This window comes from Urocitellus parryii, chromosome 1 (assembly GCF_045843805.1).
Source record: "Urocitellus parryii isolate mUroPar1 chromosome 1, mUroPar1.hap1, whole genome shotgun sequence".
Taxonomy (NCBI): Eukaryota; Metazoa; Chordata; class Mammalia; order Rodentia; family Sciuridae; genus Urocitellus; species Urocitellus parryii.
The window spans coordinates 278,349,301-278,363,069 of NC_135531.1; the positions used below are offsets into that span (position 1 = coordinate 278,349,301).

At 50.5% G+C, this 13,769-nt stretch overlaps 1 protein-coding gene across 1 annotated transcript in view; it reads left to right on the forward strand.

Moving 5' to 3' along the window:
* The window catches only part of Trpm8 (transient receptor potential cation channel subfamily M member 8), a 73,641-nt gene that overhangs the window by 47,754 nt on the left and 12,118 nt on the right, over nt 1-13,769 (forward strand). The window contains exon 21 of the mRNA XM_077799707.1: nt 7,455-7,645. Within this exon, the coding sequence (XP_077655833.1) occupies nt 7,455-7,645 (191 nt within the window). The remainder of the gene's footprint in view (nt 1-7,454; nt 7,646-13,769) is intronic.

The following is a 13,769-nucleotide window of genomic DNA, read 5'->3' on the forward strand; positions in this document are numbered from 1 at the left end:
GCACATACAAAGGTGTTTCCTGGGTCATTTTTAATACCTGTCGGTAGGGGAATGATTGAATAAAGCGTCTTTTATCTGTACTATAGAATATTATACAATCCTTAAAAAGATAAAGTAAGATCTGTGTTTATTGAAGGATGGCATTTTTAATATAAAAAAACAAATTGCAGACTAGTTTTAGGGTGTACTCTTATTTTCCAATCACTAACACTAATATCTTAAAACTTCAGTTATACATTTCACTTGTTACAACCACATATTGCTTTTTAATTTAGGAAGAGAACGAGGACAGTCAGTTGCTACACAGAGGCCTGAGGCTGTGAGAAGTACTCAGACTACACAGGAGGGTCACTGCTTTGTTTGTCAGAGGCAGGCACATCTACGTGGGACATGTGCCTCTGGGGACATCACATGGAGTGGCCTTCTGGTCTCCCATGGTCCGGTGCATCCCTTGCTCTGCTTAGAACCCTGGAAGGATTTTATTTTAATTCCAGCCTCCTCATCTTCCCCAGGGCTGTGTGACTTGACCCTGGAACCCACCGTCAGGTCCCCCTGCTGTCCGGTCTGCCCCCCAGGAAGTCCCCCTGTTCCCCCCTAAGCAGGGCCACCTGCTCGGCGCGATGCTGTTGTGCAGGCAGGTCCTGCTTCCGGACTCCCGGCTCTGTCCTCTCCTTTCTCTCCCTTCATGAGCTCAGCCTCCCTGATGACCTCTTTCCTTTGTGGAGAGGGTCCTTAGACCACGAAGCACGTTTCTTCTGCACAGGAGGCTCCGAGGGTGGAGATGGCGCCTTGATCTCAGCCCTGGGACCTCGTGGGTTTGGTGAAGGAGGAGGACAGTGTCCTTTGCACGTCCTGTTCACGAATCAGCCAGTGGTCACGAGGCTGCTTCCTGGTGTGTCACTGCTGAGGAGCCTCGTGGAGAGCAGCAGAGCAGGAGATCTGCTCTGTGCACGTGCCTGGGCCACGGAGGCCATGTGGCCACTGGTGTCCCAAGTTCTCCCAGAGGGAACGTGCCACCCTTTCCCTCCCACCGTGACTAGGGAGGGACTCAGGAACCCAGAAGCTTCTCCCTCAGCCAGCCAGACAGTGTCACGGTGTCCAAATGATGTCTACATGTCCAAGGGGCCCACCGTCCCAGCCGGCAGAGACTCCCGGCTCTGTCCTCTCCTGTCACCTGGCAGGTGACAGGTAGCGATGTATCACAAGCAAGGGAAGAAGAGGGGGTCCCAAACCTGAGGAAGAGGGTGGTGGAGGGGGGCAACAGATTCCACTGAGCTTACCCTGGAGAGGTGCAGCAAAAACCGCAAGTGAATATATCTGCAGAAATTAAACACCAGGCTATGACCCGTGACTTGCACCAGCTCAGTTGGCCTCAGAATCTGTGTTGCAGATTGTTCACAAAAGCCGCTTCCGAGGGCCTTGCCGTGTTTGTAATCCGTTATCTACATCATGATCATGGATGGTAGGATTTGGAGTTCAATGGGACGAGAGCCCAAACTGACACGGGTGGGTAAGGAGGCCAATCCGCAGCTCACATCTGGGCCAACCCCAGGGGTCTGGCTGGACTCCTCTTCTTCTGTGAGCCCCCAGCCGTGCCCTAGGGGTTCTCGCCCCTCTGGTGCTTCAGAGTGAGAGCCGGGGACCCCTTCCTGGGAGCCCGGATGAGCCTGGCTTACCCCAGGGCCTTTTCCTGTGTTACTCCCTGGCTTGAGAGCAGCTGGAGGGGCCATGGTGGTCCCTGGGCTAGGTCCTCAGAGCACTGTTTCTGGTCACTTTTTTTTTTTTTAAAGAGGGGGGGGGAGAGAGAGAGAGAGAGAGAGAGAGAGAGAGAGAGAGAGAGAGAGAGAGAGAATTTTAACATTTTGTTTTATTTTTTCTTAGTTCTTGGCAGACACAACATCTTTATTGGTATGTGGTGCTGCTGAGGATCGAACCCGGGCCGCACGCGTGCCAGGCGAGCGCGCTACTGCTTGAGCCACATCCCCAGCCCCCTGGTCACTTTTAATGTTGCTCAGGGCTTACTGTATGAGCTGTCCCTGACCGTGACCCCCGACTGGTGCCACATCAAAACTCTCCTTTAAAAACTCCACCGTGCCCAAAGGCCACCTTATAAAGGCACTGTACACATACCTTTGAGTCACACAGGCAGGCTGCAGGGCTCTCGGGATGGTATTCAGTGGCAAAGGAAAAGTTGCAAACATCTGTGATTATTTTACGTTAAAATGCTCTGTCCCAGGCCCTGCGTGGCTTCTCAGAGGCGCGAAGTGAACTTGGAGTGGCCCTTGAAGCACTGTCCTGATGGGGAACTCACCCACTGCGGCTCTGGCCAGGACCCATCAACCACGGGGTCTAGACTTATTTCCGAGAATGATTACTTACAAATCTTAGGAACAATATATGCTTATTATCAACATGCAGAAAAGTAGGAGGAAGAAAATAATCCCCCGTGTAGACTAAAGGCTTGCTGCTACTTCAACAACATGTGACCTTATGACATGGTATTGTATAATATGGTATCATAGATATCGTTACGATACGTTATGACGTAATCTGATCATCATGGAAAAGCTGTTTACGGGGGAGGGAGTCGTGACGTGAGAGGGGACATTGGCAGTGAGCTGGTGTCAGCAGTGACCAAGTGGAGGAGCCGTGCTCAGAGGTCCTGGTACCCGGAGCCCAGAGAGCCGTGGGGGCGGAGAAGCAGAGGCGATGAGTGAGGCTGGGAGGAGGCGGAGGGTGGGCAGTGGATGCAGAAGGTTCTTTTAAAGACCCAGGCATTTCCTGCAGGTGAAGGAGATTTCCTGGGCCTCCACACAGGTGCGTGGCGCCATCTTGGTTGTGATAGCAGCACTATGGACTAAGTTGAATTATCACTTACAAGCCAGTGAGTTGACATTATTGGTGCCACTCTCTGCTGGGGCTGCTGGCTTCCTGCCGGCCCCTCCCCTCTCACCTGGGGATAATCACACTTATTTCCTCTAATCAGCCACATCCTCTCAGATCTTACCTAACCCACTTCAGATCCACCCACACCCTTGCCCATCCCTCGTATTAAGTCACTTCATTTCAAAAATAGTGAAACTAGGACATCTTCACCATTTTCCCTGACTGCTGCTCAGTTGCCTTTAAGTTTCAGAAAAGATGGCGTCTTCTTTTTTGCCAATCCCCACGTGATAATTGTGCATGTTTGTGGGCACAGTGTGACGTTTCACTACGTGTACATGGTGGGTAGTGATCGATCAGGATAATTAGCATATCCAGTTCTCAGGCATTTACCATTTCTTGATGTTGGTAAAACAGATTCCTCTCTTCTGGTTATTTTGAAACACACTGTTATTGGGAACGAGAGGGAACCGGATGTGTCAACTGCCCCCCACACAGCTGGAGGGCACATAGGTGGCCCCCAGGTGTGGGGCAGTACTGGATAGACATGGCGGCTGGGCTGCCCAGGAAGGCTGGGATCAGCCGGGAGCTGGGAGGGGTGTCCACTAAGCCACGTCCAGCTGACCCGCTTCTTGTGCTTGGGGTTATCCTGAGGTCCTGCCATGGGATCAGCATCTACTCTTTCTTTGTGAAATTTGCACAGACTTTGCATTCTGGTGTAATCAGTCTTTCTATTTTGGTTTTACTACCAAATGGCTTTCATTACTGAAATGTTAATTTTTTTAATCATTTTAACATCTGTTGTACAAGTTCTCATTATTCCTATTCCAAGCTTTCCCGGCTGTTCTTGTGTATTTAATTGTGTGGAGAAGCTCAAAGCCCATCTTGCAAATCTTTTCTTTTTCCTTCCAAAAGGAAAAAAAAAAATCTTGTGAATTTTACTGTGAGGATGCTGACTTTTTATAATTATTTAGGAGAAGTCGGCCTTACTATCTAGAGAAAATAGTTGATCTATTTGTATTCAACTATATACAGTTCTCAGTAAAGTCACCTGGGTTTCTTGTGGGTCTGGCAGAGTTTTGTTAATTTATTTCCAGCCCTTTATGGTTGTGAACAGAATTGCTATTATGTTTTTTCCAATGGCTACTTTCTGATGCGTAGGAAGGCTATTAACGTTTTGCTTATTTCTTTTAGAACAAGTCTTCTTCCTGAACTGTCTCTTTTTTCTTTTCTTTTTATCACATTCTGGAAGTTTCTTCTTATTCCCTATTTATTAAGCTCCTTTCTTCTTCTCTTTTTCCTAATCAGAAAAGGATGTTGGGCATGGCCAGAAGACTTTCTAGCAGCATTGGGATCATATTTTCCTTTTGGTCTAGTATTATGATGTATTACACAAATGATAAATCATAGAACTGTTCTGAATAGTTAGTCATCTTTCCACCCTGTGGTCACGGCATATTATTCTTTTAACATACTTCTGGGTTTCGTTGTGCACAAGGCTCTCTGAATTCTAAATGTCTCTTATCTGTTAGGGACACTTCCAGGCTCAGTGGATTTCTAAAAATTTGGCCTTCTGTGGGGTTTCGCTTCCTCTTCCTGCCCTGCTCAGCTGGGGCTGCTCAGCTGGTCTCAGCAGTTGACTTTGGTCATCTCTGCTCACCTCCAGCCAACAGAAGGGTTACCAGGGGCAGGATGCTCAAGGTCACAGGCACCATGGACATGTGGCATTGAAGGGAAAATGGCAGGCTGGGGTCAGCGGTTGGCGGGGAGAGGGGAACCTTCGGTAGGGTGGTGAGACCCTGGGCATGGCTGGTCCCTAGGCCACTCTTACACGTGTGTGTGGCCCTGGGGTGCGGTGTGCTGGCACCAGAAAGCCCTTCTCTGTGAGTACCCTTTGTCCTCTACAGGTATGACATAATGGCTAAACAATATATGAAGTACTTTAGCAAAGCAGTGCCCAACTATCAGCCACCCCAGGGGGACCCTGTTCTATGTGGCTCCAGCTGGAACTGACTGGGGGCTGTGGAAGCTGCCTTCGTACAGGGAAGGTGGACCTCAGTGTCTAGGCCAGCTTCTGCATGGCCAACTAGGGCCCGTGGGGTTTAGCAGAGACGCCCTTGGGATTGACATCCAGGCCTCTGCTAGCTCACCCTTGCCCAGTGGGAAGCCGAAGCAGGTTGTTACCATTTATGTGGGGAAAGGGTGCTGGTCCTGGAATCTACACGTTCCCCTGAGGTGCCGAGGAAGCTGCTGTGACAACAAGATGTCCTTGGAGGTTTCTCCCAAGGAAGAAATGACCCAATGACACGTGAGGCAGAGCTCTTTCAAATGGAGAATGAAACAAACGCAAAGCCATGTTTTTCAGGCCCTGGGTCAGGGGTGCAGACCTGCTCTGTCTGGGCAGCTGGGGTCTCTGCTTTGTTCCAAGCACCCAAAGAAGCAGTGCCCCGTGAACTTGCACCCATTTGGTCTCTCTACTCCTCTTGGCCATTCTTAACTCAAGGATGGTAAAAAAAAAAACAGGTGAGGGGCTGGACTGGACCCTGGTTAGTTTGCCAACCCCTCCTCCTGCAGATCTAGAGGGTGCCCGATGTTTTAACCGACCCCCAGTGACCAGGTAAGCCACAGCGCGTCTCTTCCTGTATGGCCCTTCCTGGTAGCAGCTCTATTCTGAGCCCTAAGAAAGGGAGGGAGGCCCACCTGCCAGAGAGGCCAGGGCCCTACCGGAAGCTGCAGAAAACGTGCCTCCCTTCAGCTGGACTCGTGAATTTCTTTCAGATAAAACCTCTGCAGACAGCATCTGACCCATCGAAGCAGATGCAGACCTTTTTCATGTGCGTTGGTGTTGGGCAGTCAGTGTGATCCATTCTGGGCAAGATAGGTCAAATTTCAAGATGTTTTTAGGGACAATAACTTGGGCCAGTTGTTTGGCACAAAGTCTGAAACTGTGATTTCTAGAAAGTTCTTAGGCTGGATGTCATTAACTTGGGAGGTGCCATGGATCTGTCTTACTGCAGCAGCAGCAGCAGCAGCAGTACACGGTGTCCTTTGTGGGCATCAGAACCAGAGAAGGTGGGTAGCGCAGCTCGGTATTAGCTTCCAAGCAGCCTGACCTACATTTGGAAGAAGTGCAAGGCTGACTGTTGGATTCAGTGTGCTGTGCTATGACAGAGCACGGAACTGTCTGTCTTCCACCTAAAAAAATCTACCACATAAGGTTGGTGGGAAGATCAGTCAAGTGACCATTTTATAGGCCAGGTATAGGAGCTTTCACATAGTAGGTGTTCAATAAACACAAACTCCTTACCCTTAAAGATCTCACCATGGTTAAGAGGCACTTGCCACAGATAGTAAAATGCTTTGTAGTTGTGAAAAAAGCTAAGTGATCCAATCTGATTAGTTTGAAATAGAGTATAGCTCAAACCCTTTTTTAAAAAAAATATAGCAAAGCTATTAAAACATTTCATGTTTCACTCTGCTGAGGCAGAAAAGACACTGGGCTGGATAGCTGGTCTCAACCCCTTGCTGGGGGCTCAGACAGTTTTCGTGCCCAGCTGAGCCTCAGTTCCCTGACCTGTCAGTTGTAGATGACGCTATAGAGTTATTTGTAGATTAAATCAATTAATTTAATTGATTGCTGAGGATGAGTCCTAGTGTATCCTGTTACCTATTTTATAGTTTTGATTCAATTCAATTGGTGTTGTCAGTTTGGGGTTAGAACATACACTAGGCGGTTTTATAGTGATTCACACTGATTGTGAGACACTTGGAAAGCAGAAAAGAGGAGAAGGGACACCAGAGGTAGTGCTGGAGATGATCCTGACTGGGGACGGGCCCCTTTCTCCCTGTGTGTGATTTTCATAGATCAGGTGGTAAGAACTAGTTCAGGGCTAGTCATTGTCCCTTACATGAATTGTGCAAGCAGCTCTATAAACACCATCTTCAAAGCTGCTTGAAGAATCTTGTTGAGAAGCTTATCTCACAAGATACTTTCTTACATCAGGTGGTTCATTTCTGCTGGTCAGGGACGAGGACAGCGGTCACCTGCAGTGCCGTGGCCAATACCCCTGTGTGTGTCCAGCCATGGTCATGTTTCTTCCTCAGTATCTCCTTCTTAGGTTAAATTCCCAGAAGCGAAGTCCCTGGGTCAAAGGGAAGGCCATTTTTAACAGTCTTGACAAATACTGGCGAACCCTTTCTCCAGACTGCTTGTATTAGGCACGTTTAAGGGGGTCAAATTCCTCCTAAGGGGTCGACATTCTGGGCCTCTTTAGCTAACACAATAGCAAACAAGTGGAAAAAGAGAATCCTTGAAGTATCTTGAAGTTAAAATGATTTCAAAGTTCATTGGACATGTTTTTGTGATTAGCAAAGAACAAAGCAACAGCTAGACACTCGGGGCCAGCGTGGACTGAAGGTGGCCTGGAGGCAGGTCACCTGGTCCTCGTGTCAGCGTGGACTGGGTCCCGTCTGGGCTTCGGCAGTGGTGGGAGTTGCTTAATGTCACTGTTACGGGGTTTGGGGTGGTGGACACGTGCCGACGCTAAGACTTGCCTTCCCCCTCCGGCCAGCTACACGGTGGGCACCGTCCAGGAGAACAATGACCAGGTCTGGAAGTTCCAGAGGTACTTCCTGGTGCAGGAGTACTGCAGCCGCCTCAACATCCCCTTCCCCTTCGTGGTCTTCGCCTACTTCTACATGGTGGTGAAGAAGTGCTTCAAGTGCTGCTGCAAGGAGAGGAGCGTGGAATCCTCCGCCTGCTGTGAGTGGCTCGGCCTCGGGGCTTGGGTTCAGCGAGGGACTCAGGGGGGATGTGGGGTCCACATCACAACAGGAGGGATTCTCAGTTCCCCACTCACATCAGCACATCTCTAAAGATGAGGCATGGGAAGACGGGGAAGGCATTAGAGATCTGCAGGGTAGCCTTATTTTGGGGGAATAGCTTTTGGACAGACATAATCATAACATAAATAGTATGTTAATTAAATAGGTAAAACAATTGAACTGACTAAATAGGATATTGAACTGGCAGAATTCATGGGACAGTATCAAAGTGTGACTTTGGTTTTGCATTTCATTGGTACACGAAATTCATAGCCCTGACTTCAGCAGGGTGCATGACTTTTTGGGTTGCTTATCTTTGTCAGCTTTCCATCACTGTAATGAACTACCTGAGGCAATTAACTTATGAAGAAGAAAGGTTTATGTAGCTCACAGTTTTGGAGGTTCCATTCCAAGATTGGGTGGCTCCATTACTTTGGGCCTGGGGGGCACTGGGTGGCAATGGCAAGGAGCACATGGTGGAACAAATGCCTTACATCACGAGCCAGGAAGCAGGAGTGATTCAGAGACGGGTCCCATGGTCATCCCCTTGAAGGGGGAGTTCCCAGTGACCTAGGCCCCCCCTATCAGAGGTATCCCCACCTCCCAACAGTGCTGCCTAGCTCTGAGGGTCTTGCTGGCTGGACCTTGGGCACCGGGCGCTGGCTTCTTTGGCACTGGTCTCTTCAGCAGCCGAGCCCTCATTGGCTGTACCTGGAGAGCCTTTTGCTATTCTTTCCTGGCCGCCTTGCAAAATTCCCAAGTCTTTCTGCTCTGTTCCTTTTTGTTCCTGATTCTGACTGTAAGTCTGGCTGAAAGCAGCCGGAATGTCCATGCTACAGCCTGAGTGCGTCCTCCCCGGCTGAGCCAGTCCATCCCTTCCAGGCGTGGCCCCCTCGAAGTCCCAGGGGAAGACAAACACGCAGAGTCTTTGCCGTGGTGTCACAAGGGTGGCCTCTAGCCCGTCCCAGGACAGCCCCCTCCCATGTGGAGCTCTGTCTTCGCTGCCCACTGTCTGTCCACACCACTCTGGTTTTCTGAACACCCATCAGAATTGCCCGCTCCCCCGGACCCCTCCAGACTCCCCTGTAGGCCACATCCGAGGGCTGTCCCTCACCTTCAGGTGTGACCAGGCAGTGGCCGCCCCTCCTCACTGGCTTCCTGTCACTCTGAATGCCTGAGGCTGAACCTAAAAAGCTTTAATCATCTTGTGGTGGTGGGTCCAGTCAAGATGGGGCAGCCCCATGGCTTTGGGCCTCTGTCCAGGGCCCTGGGTGGCTCTGCAGGGACCGTGTGGTGGAGAGGACCACTTACCGGGTGAACCAGGAAACAGCGCCTGAGACTGGGGTGCACACCCCCTCAAGAGTGTCCCCAGGACCCGAGGACCTTCCTCCATCTCTCTGCTCAGCTGTCCCTCCACCTCCCGACGGTGCCACCTGGGAGCCAGCCTGCAGGAAGGCGCAGTGCCACAGGCCCCTGGGCTTGAGCACCCAGCAGGGGGCCCGCTGTCCCTCCGGGTCCTCACACGCCCAGCCTGGGAAAGGAATAGCTCTTTCCTCTTGCTCCCTTCTCGGCTCACTGCCCTTTGCCCACCTCTGAAGTCCACTGTTCCCATGATTAGACTGAAGATCCGATTTTATTTCCATCATTGGAAAGGCCTCCCTGGGCAGGACCTGCGGGCGCCGCGGATGCCGTGGAAATGCACCGGCTCGGATCCAGAATGGGGCCTTTGGCAACTGGGATAGAAGGGAGCTCCTTGACCCGCGTGAAGTTATGACTGATCCGGGCAGTCTAGTGGCCGTGCAGGAGGAAGGGCACCTTTCCCTCTCCCGGTCTCAGGTAGGGGCTGAGGCTCCTGTGAGGAAACACCGTCCAGCCACAGGAAAGCCCGGGCCTTTATTCCATGTGGATTTCATGTGGCCCAGGAGCCTCCTGAGGAAGTGAAGGTCGGGAGAGAGAGACTGGAGATGTATGTTTACAGCAGGGTTGGTGAAGAGTGGAGGGTGGTAGGGAGACAGGCTCGGGCCAGGGTCTCATCTAAAGGTGAGGAACTGAGGGACACGGCAGGGCCCACGGCTCAGCCTCCTCTCTGTGCCCTCACCCTCGGAGGCTGGGATGCCTCTCTCCCCCCCATGAGGAGGGCCCATCTCACCTGGGCCCTTAGGCCTGCTTCAGAAGTGAGTCAGAGGGTCCTGTCCTGGTTGATGACCTGCTTCAGGGGGGAAGGGCAGGGAAGAGTCAGAGAGAAGGTCCCACAGCTGCTGCTCCCTGAATCCCTCCAGTTTGAAATGCCTGACATGCCCGGTGCTGTCCTGGGGCAGCCCATCCCGACTCCCACCATCACTTATCCAAGAGCCGGTGGACGTGTTCTCATAAAATGTCAAAGAGGGGGAATTCAAGCTAGAAATGGAAATCGCTGGGTTCACGTACTTTCCAAAAGCAAGAGCCTACCGACTTCTCTTCCCACCATTTCTTTGGGAGAGTTTTTATGAAACCCAACCAACGTTTACTGAGGATCCGAATTTAAAGATAGACCAAGAACGAGGATGGATGGGAATTGTGGGTAGCAAGAAAAGCTCAGCATGAGGGGGCACACCCCTTCAGCAAACAGGAATTGGGTACCCTGAGAGCAGAGCTGCAGCAGGAGGCACCTGGTCCTGCACACGTACCGACTTTGGTTCTGGGGGCACAGCCCTGAAAGTGGCCCGTGGGGCTGGGCTCCTGGCCGAGGTCTCATGGGAGCCAAACCAGAGATGGGGCAGAGTACTGTGGGGGGCCTGTGGCCCAGTGGGGGAGGGGGCCCAGGGGCATCAGTTCATCCAGTCGCTGGCGCTGTGGACACAGTGACAGTGAGAGAGAGACTTTCTGTGCCCTCACCCAGGGCCCATAGACTAGGGGTTGGGAACGAAAACTAAAAAGCCTTGTTGAAAAGCGGTGGGAATTGCCCCTTTTGAAGAGTGAATGTGGGGGTGGGTCGCCCGTAAGGACCCTTAAGCCCTGGACTGCAGTGGACCAGGGAAGACCTTCTAGAGGAAGGAATTGACAGGCTGAGACTCAGAGGAGGGATTGGAGTGGACAGGAAGAGGCAGGGCTGGGATGGGGCTGCAGTGAGGAGTGGTCAGAGGCAGGTCAGAGGTCAGAGGAAGTGGAGGGCTGTGGAGGCTAACATCAGGCCTCTGCGTGTCCCCCAGCCAAGTTCTGGATCCCGCTGCCCCTCCCTGTGCCCCAGGCCCTGGTGCCCCAGTGCATCTTCCTGAATCCCAGAGGAAAAAATGTAGACAAGGGACACAGCTAGAGACGGTGACAGGGTCACGGACCGTGGCTTCCAAAACCTGGTGGTCACTGGGCCTGCTCTCTTCATGTGACATGAGCAGAGGACCTGCAGGCCTGCTCCGGGGCTGTCACCATCACCAGGGGACATTCTGCCTATGAGTTCCCGATGCTCGTTCTTGTGTCCTGGGAAGAGTAGCCCCTGAGGAGTGGAGGGGGCAGATCTTAAGATCTTTCCTCCCCCGGAGAACTGGTCTTCATTATAATGGAAAAAAGCAGGAGTTGAGGACAGTTTTTTTCCCATGTTTTTATTGGTGATAATGGTTATACATAACGGTGGGATTTGTTGCCACATGTTTGCACCTGCATGTGACCTGACGGCATTTCCCACCTCAGCTGAGGGCAGTCTGGACGGTGGAAATCTAAGGGAGAATCCAGTCTAAGCCCCTGGAGGGACATGGTCAGCGTGTTCTTTCCTCCTCTTGGCTTTTTGCCGGGTGAGCTAGAGTTCCTCCCACTGCTGACTGTTCCTGCTGCTAGGTGTGCGTGTCCAGTGGCTGCTGGACATGTCGGGTCCTGTCCCCTCCTCGGTGTTAGGCAAAATGGTCGCTAGCTGCCCTCCCTGGGGTTCATGTTCCATATTGAGCAGAAAGTAAAAATATGAATTTTACTAACCTAAACATGATGATTGATGACAATTAAGAAAAATCGAACTTGCCAAGAACCATAATTTTTTTGTAGTTTTTTTTTTTAACGTAGAAATAGAGGCCAGATAGACATAAATATGGCCTTAAACATTGGTTTAACATATTTCAGGCTATCCCCCGAGCTCTGAGCCCCTACAGACAGGCTTCCGGAATGTCAGCGTACCCATCACGCTCTCTAGTGTCATGGTCACCTTTCATAGCAGCATTATCAAGGCACCAACTGTATCTCAGGGGATGTCCTTTACTGTGACCCACAGGAAGTTGCCTTTCTGTAGGAAGGTGTGTTGACAGTTTGGAGAAATTGCTCTCTCTTCCCATAATTTTGCCTCAGAAAGCAAAGTGAGTCACTTCCCAATAAAAGAAGGAAGAGTCTTAGCTGAGACGTGGGCATTGGAAGTCCTGGTCTGGAATCCCAGGGCACTAAGACCAGATCCAAGTCGCTGGGGCACGTAGTGACATTCCCTGGGCTGATGTGGCTCTGTCTCGAAACCACTTCCTAAAGGAGCAGCCGCAGGACCTGGGAGAAGACTGAGGGAACCGACCTATGCCGTCGGAAGGCTTATTGAGTTTCTTTCATTTGTTTTCCTCAGTGAATTCAAATAAAAAACAAACCGTGGATACAGGTGGCAGTGAGGGGATCTTGACTCAGTGTGAAGGGAAAGCAGGGACTGCGTCCCGTGCTGTCTGGAAACGAGACGAACGGCCCCGTGAGCCAGTGAAGGGCCCCCCAGCACCGGGATTCAGGGGGCAGAGGTGGGCAGAAGGGCTCTAGGGGACTAAGTCCATTCTCCACAGGTCCACGGCACTCAGCCCAGGATCCGGGGAACCAGGGAAATCAGTGTGGAAGGAGATCCCAGATTCGGGCCAGGTTGAGAGAGCAGGATAAAAGCGTGGCCTTCCCCCATGCATGTCCAGGGCTGAAGCGCCATGTGAGCGCAGCGTGGAATCACGTCCCCCAACTGGCCCCAAGTGGGACAGGGCTTCAGCTCAAGGAAGCAAACAGATGGGCCAGAAATGGCCGATGTTGACGTGGCCCGTCCTGTGATGAGCCCCAGGGGAGTGTGACTGCACAGTAAGTGGTGCACCTTTGTGAGCTGCGGGCATTCTGCTTCCTCCAACGGTTCTTATTCTCAGGAGGGAGCAAAGAGATAGAGGGAAGGGGAGTCCAGAGCAGGCCAGGGTCCTCTCCACCACAATGGCCAGCGAGGATGGAGAACCAGTGTGCTGCTAGAGACGCCCAGGCTGCCTGGTGCTGCCTGCTCATTTGCTTCTCGAGATTCCAGAAACCACAGCATTCTGCCATCGCCAGAGCCGCCTGTTGGCGGTCCTCTTCCTAAACGCACTTTGCATTTGCCTCCAGATGATGGGGCAGTCTTGGTTTAATTTGAAATGGCCCTTCTTTGGAGGAAAGTGCAAGATTTGTCCAATAACTTTCAGGAAGGCTGAATCCAAACTTTCAGGTTTGGAACACTTTCAAGTAATAAAAAGTATGCTACTCAGTAATTGCATTTCTATAAAATATATATTTTTTGTGATTAAGATAGCAATCCATATTCTTTAGAGAACATTTGGAAAATACAGAAAATCACAAGTACAGATCAAGGGCACATGTAATCCCCCATTCAGAGATCAATATTTTCAGCATCTGGCATTTATTCTATTACTCTCATGTGGATATGTAATTATTGAGTTATTCTCTGCATATGCACTCTAATTGAATTTGTTTATTTACTAACATTACATTGTAAGCGTTTTCAATATCCATAAATTTAAAATATATAATACTTGTGAACTGTGGAACATTCCAGTGTATGGCTATATAATTAATTTAACCAATCCCTGGTTGTTAAACATGTAGGTTGTTTTGACTCTTATTAGCATATGATATTATGATAAAGAATTTTATGCAATAATTTCCCAGCACATCATTAATTTTCTTTGCACATCATTAATTTTTTTTCTAGAGTAACTCTAGAAATAATGATTTATAGAACCAGTTTTAGAAATCATTTCTAGAAAAGAAATTTCCAGATAAAGAATATGCATACTTTCAAGCTTGTGCCTTGCCTGTCCCACCTCCAGCTTCTC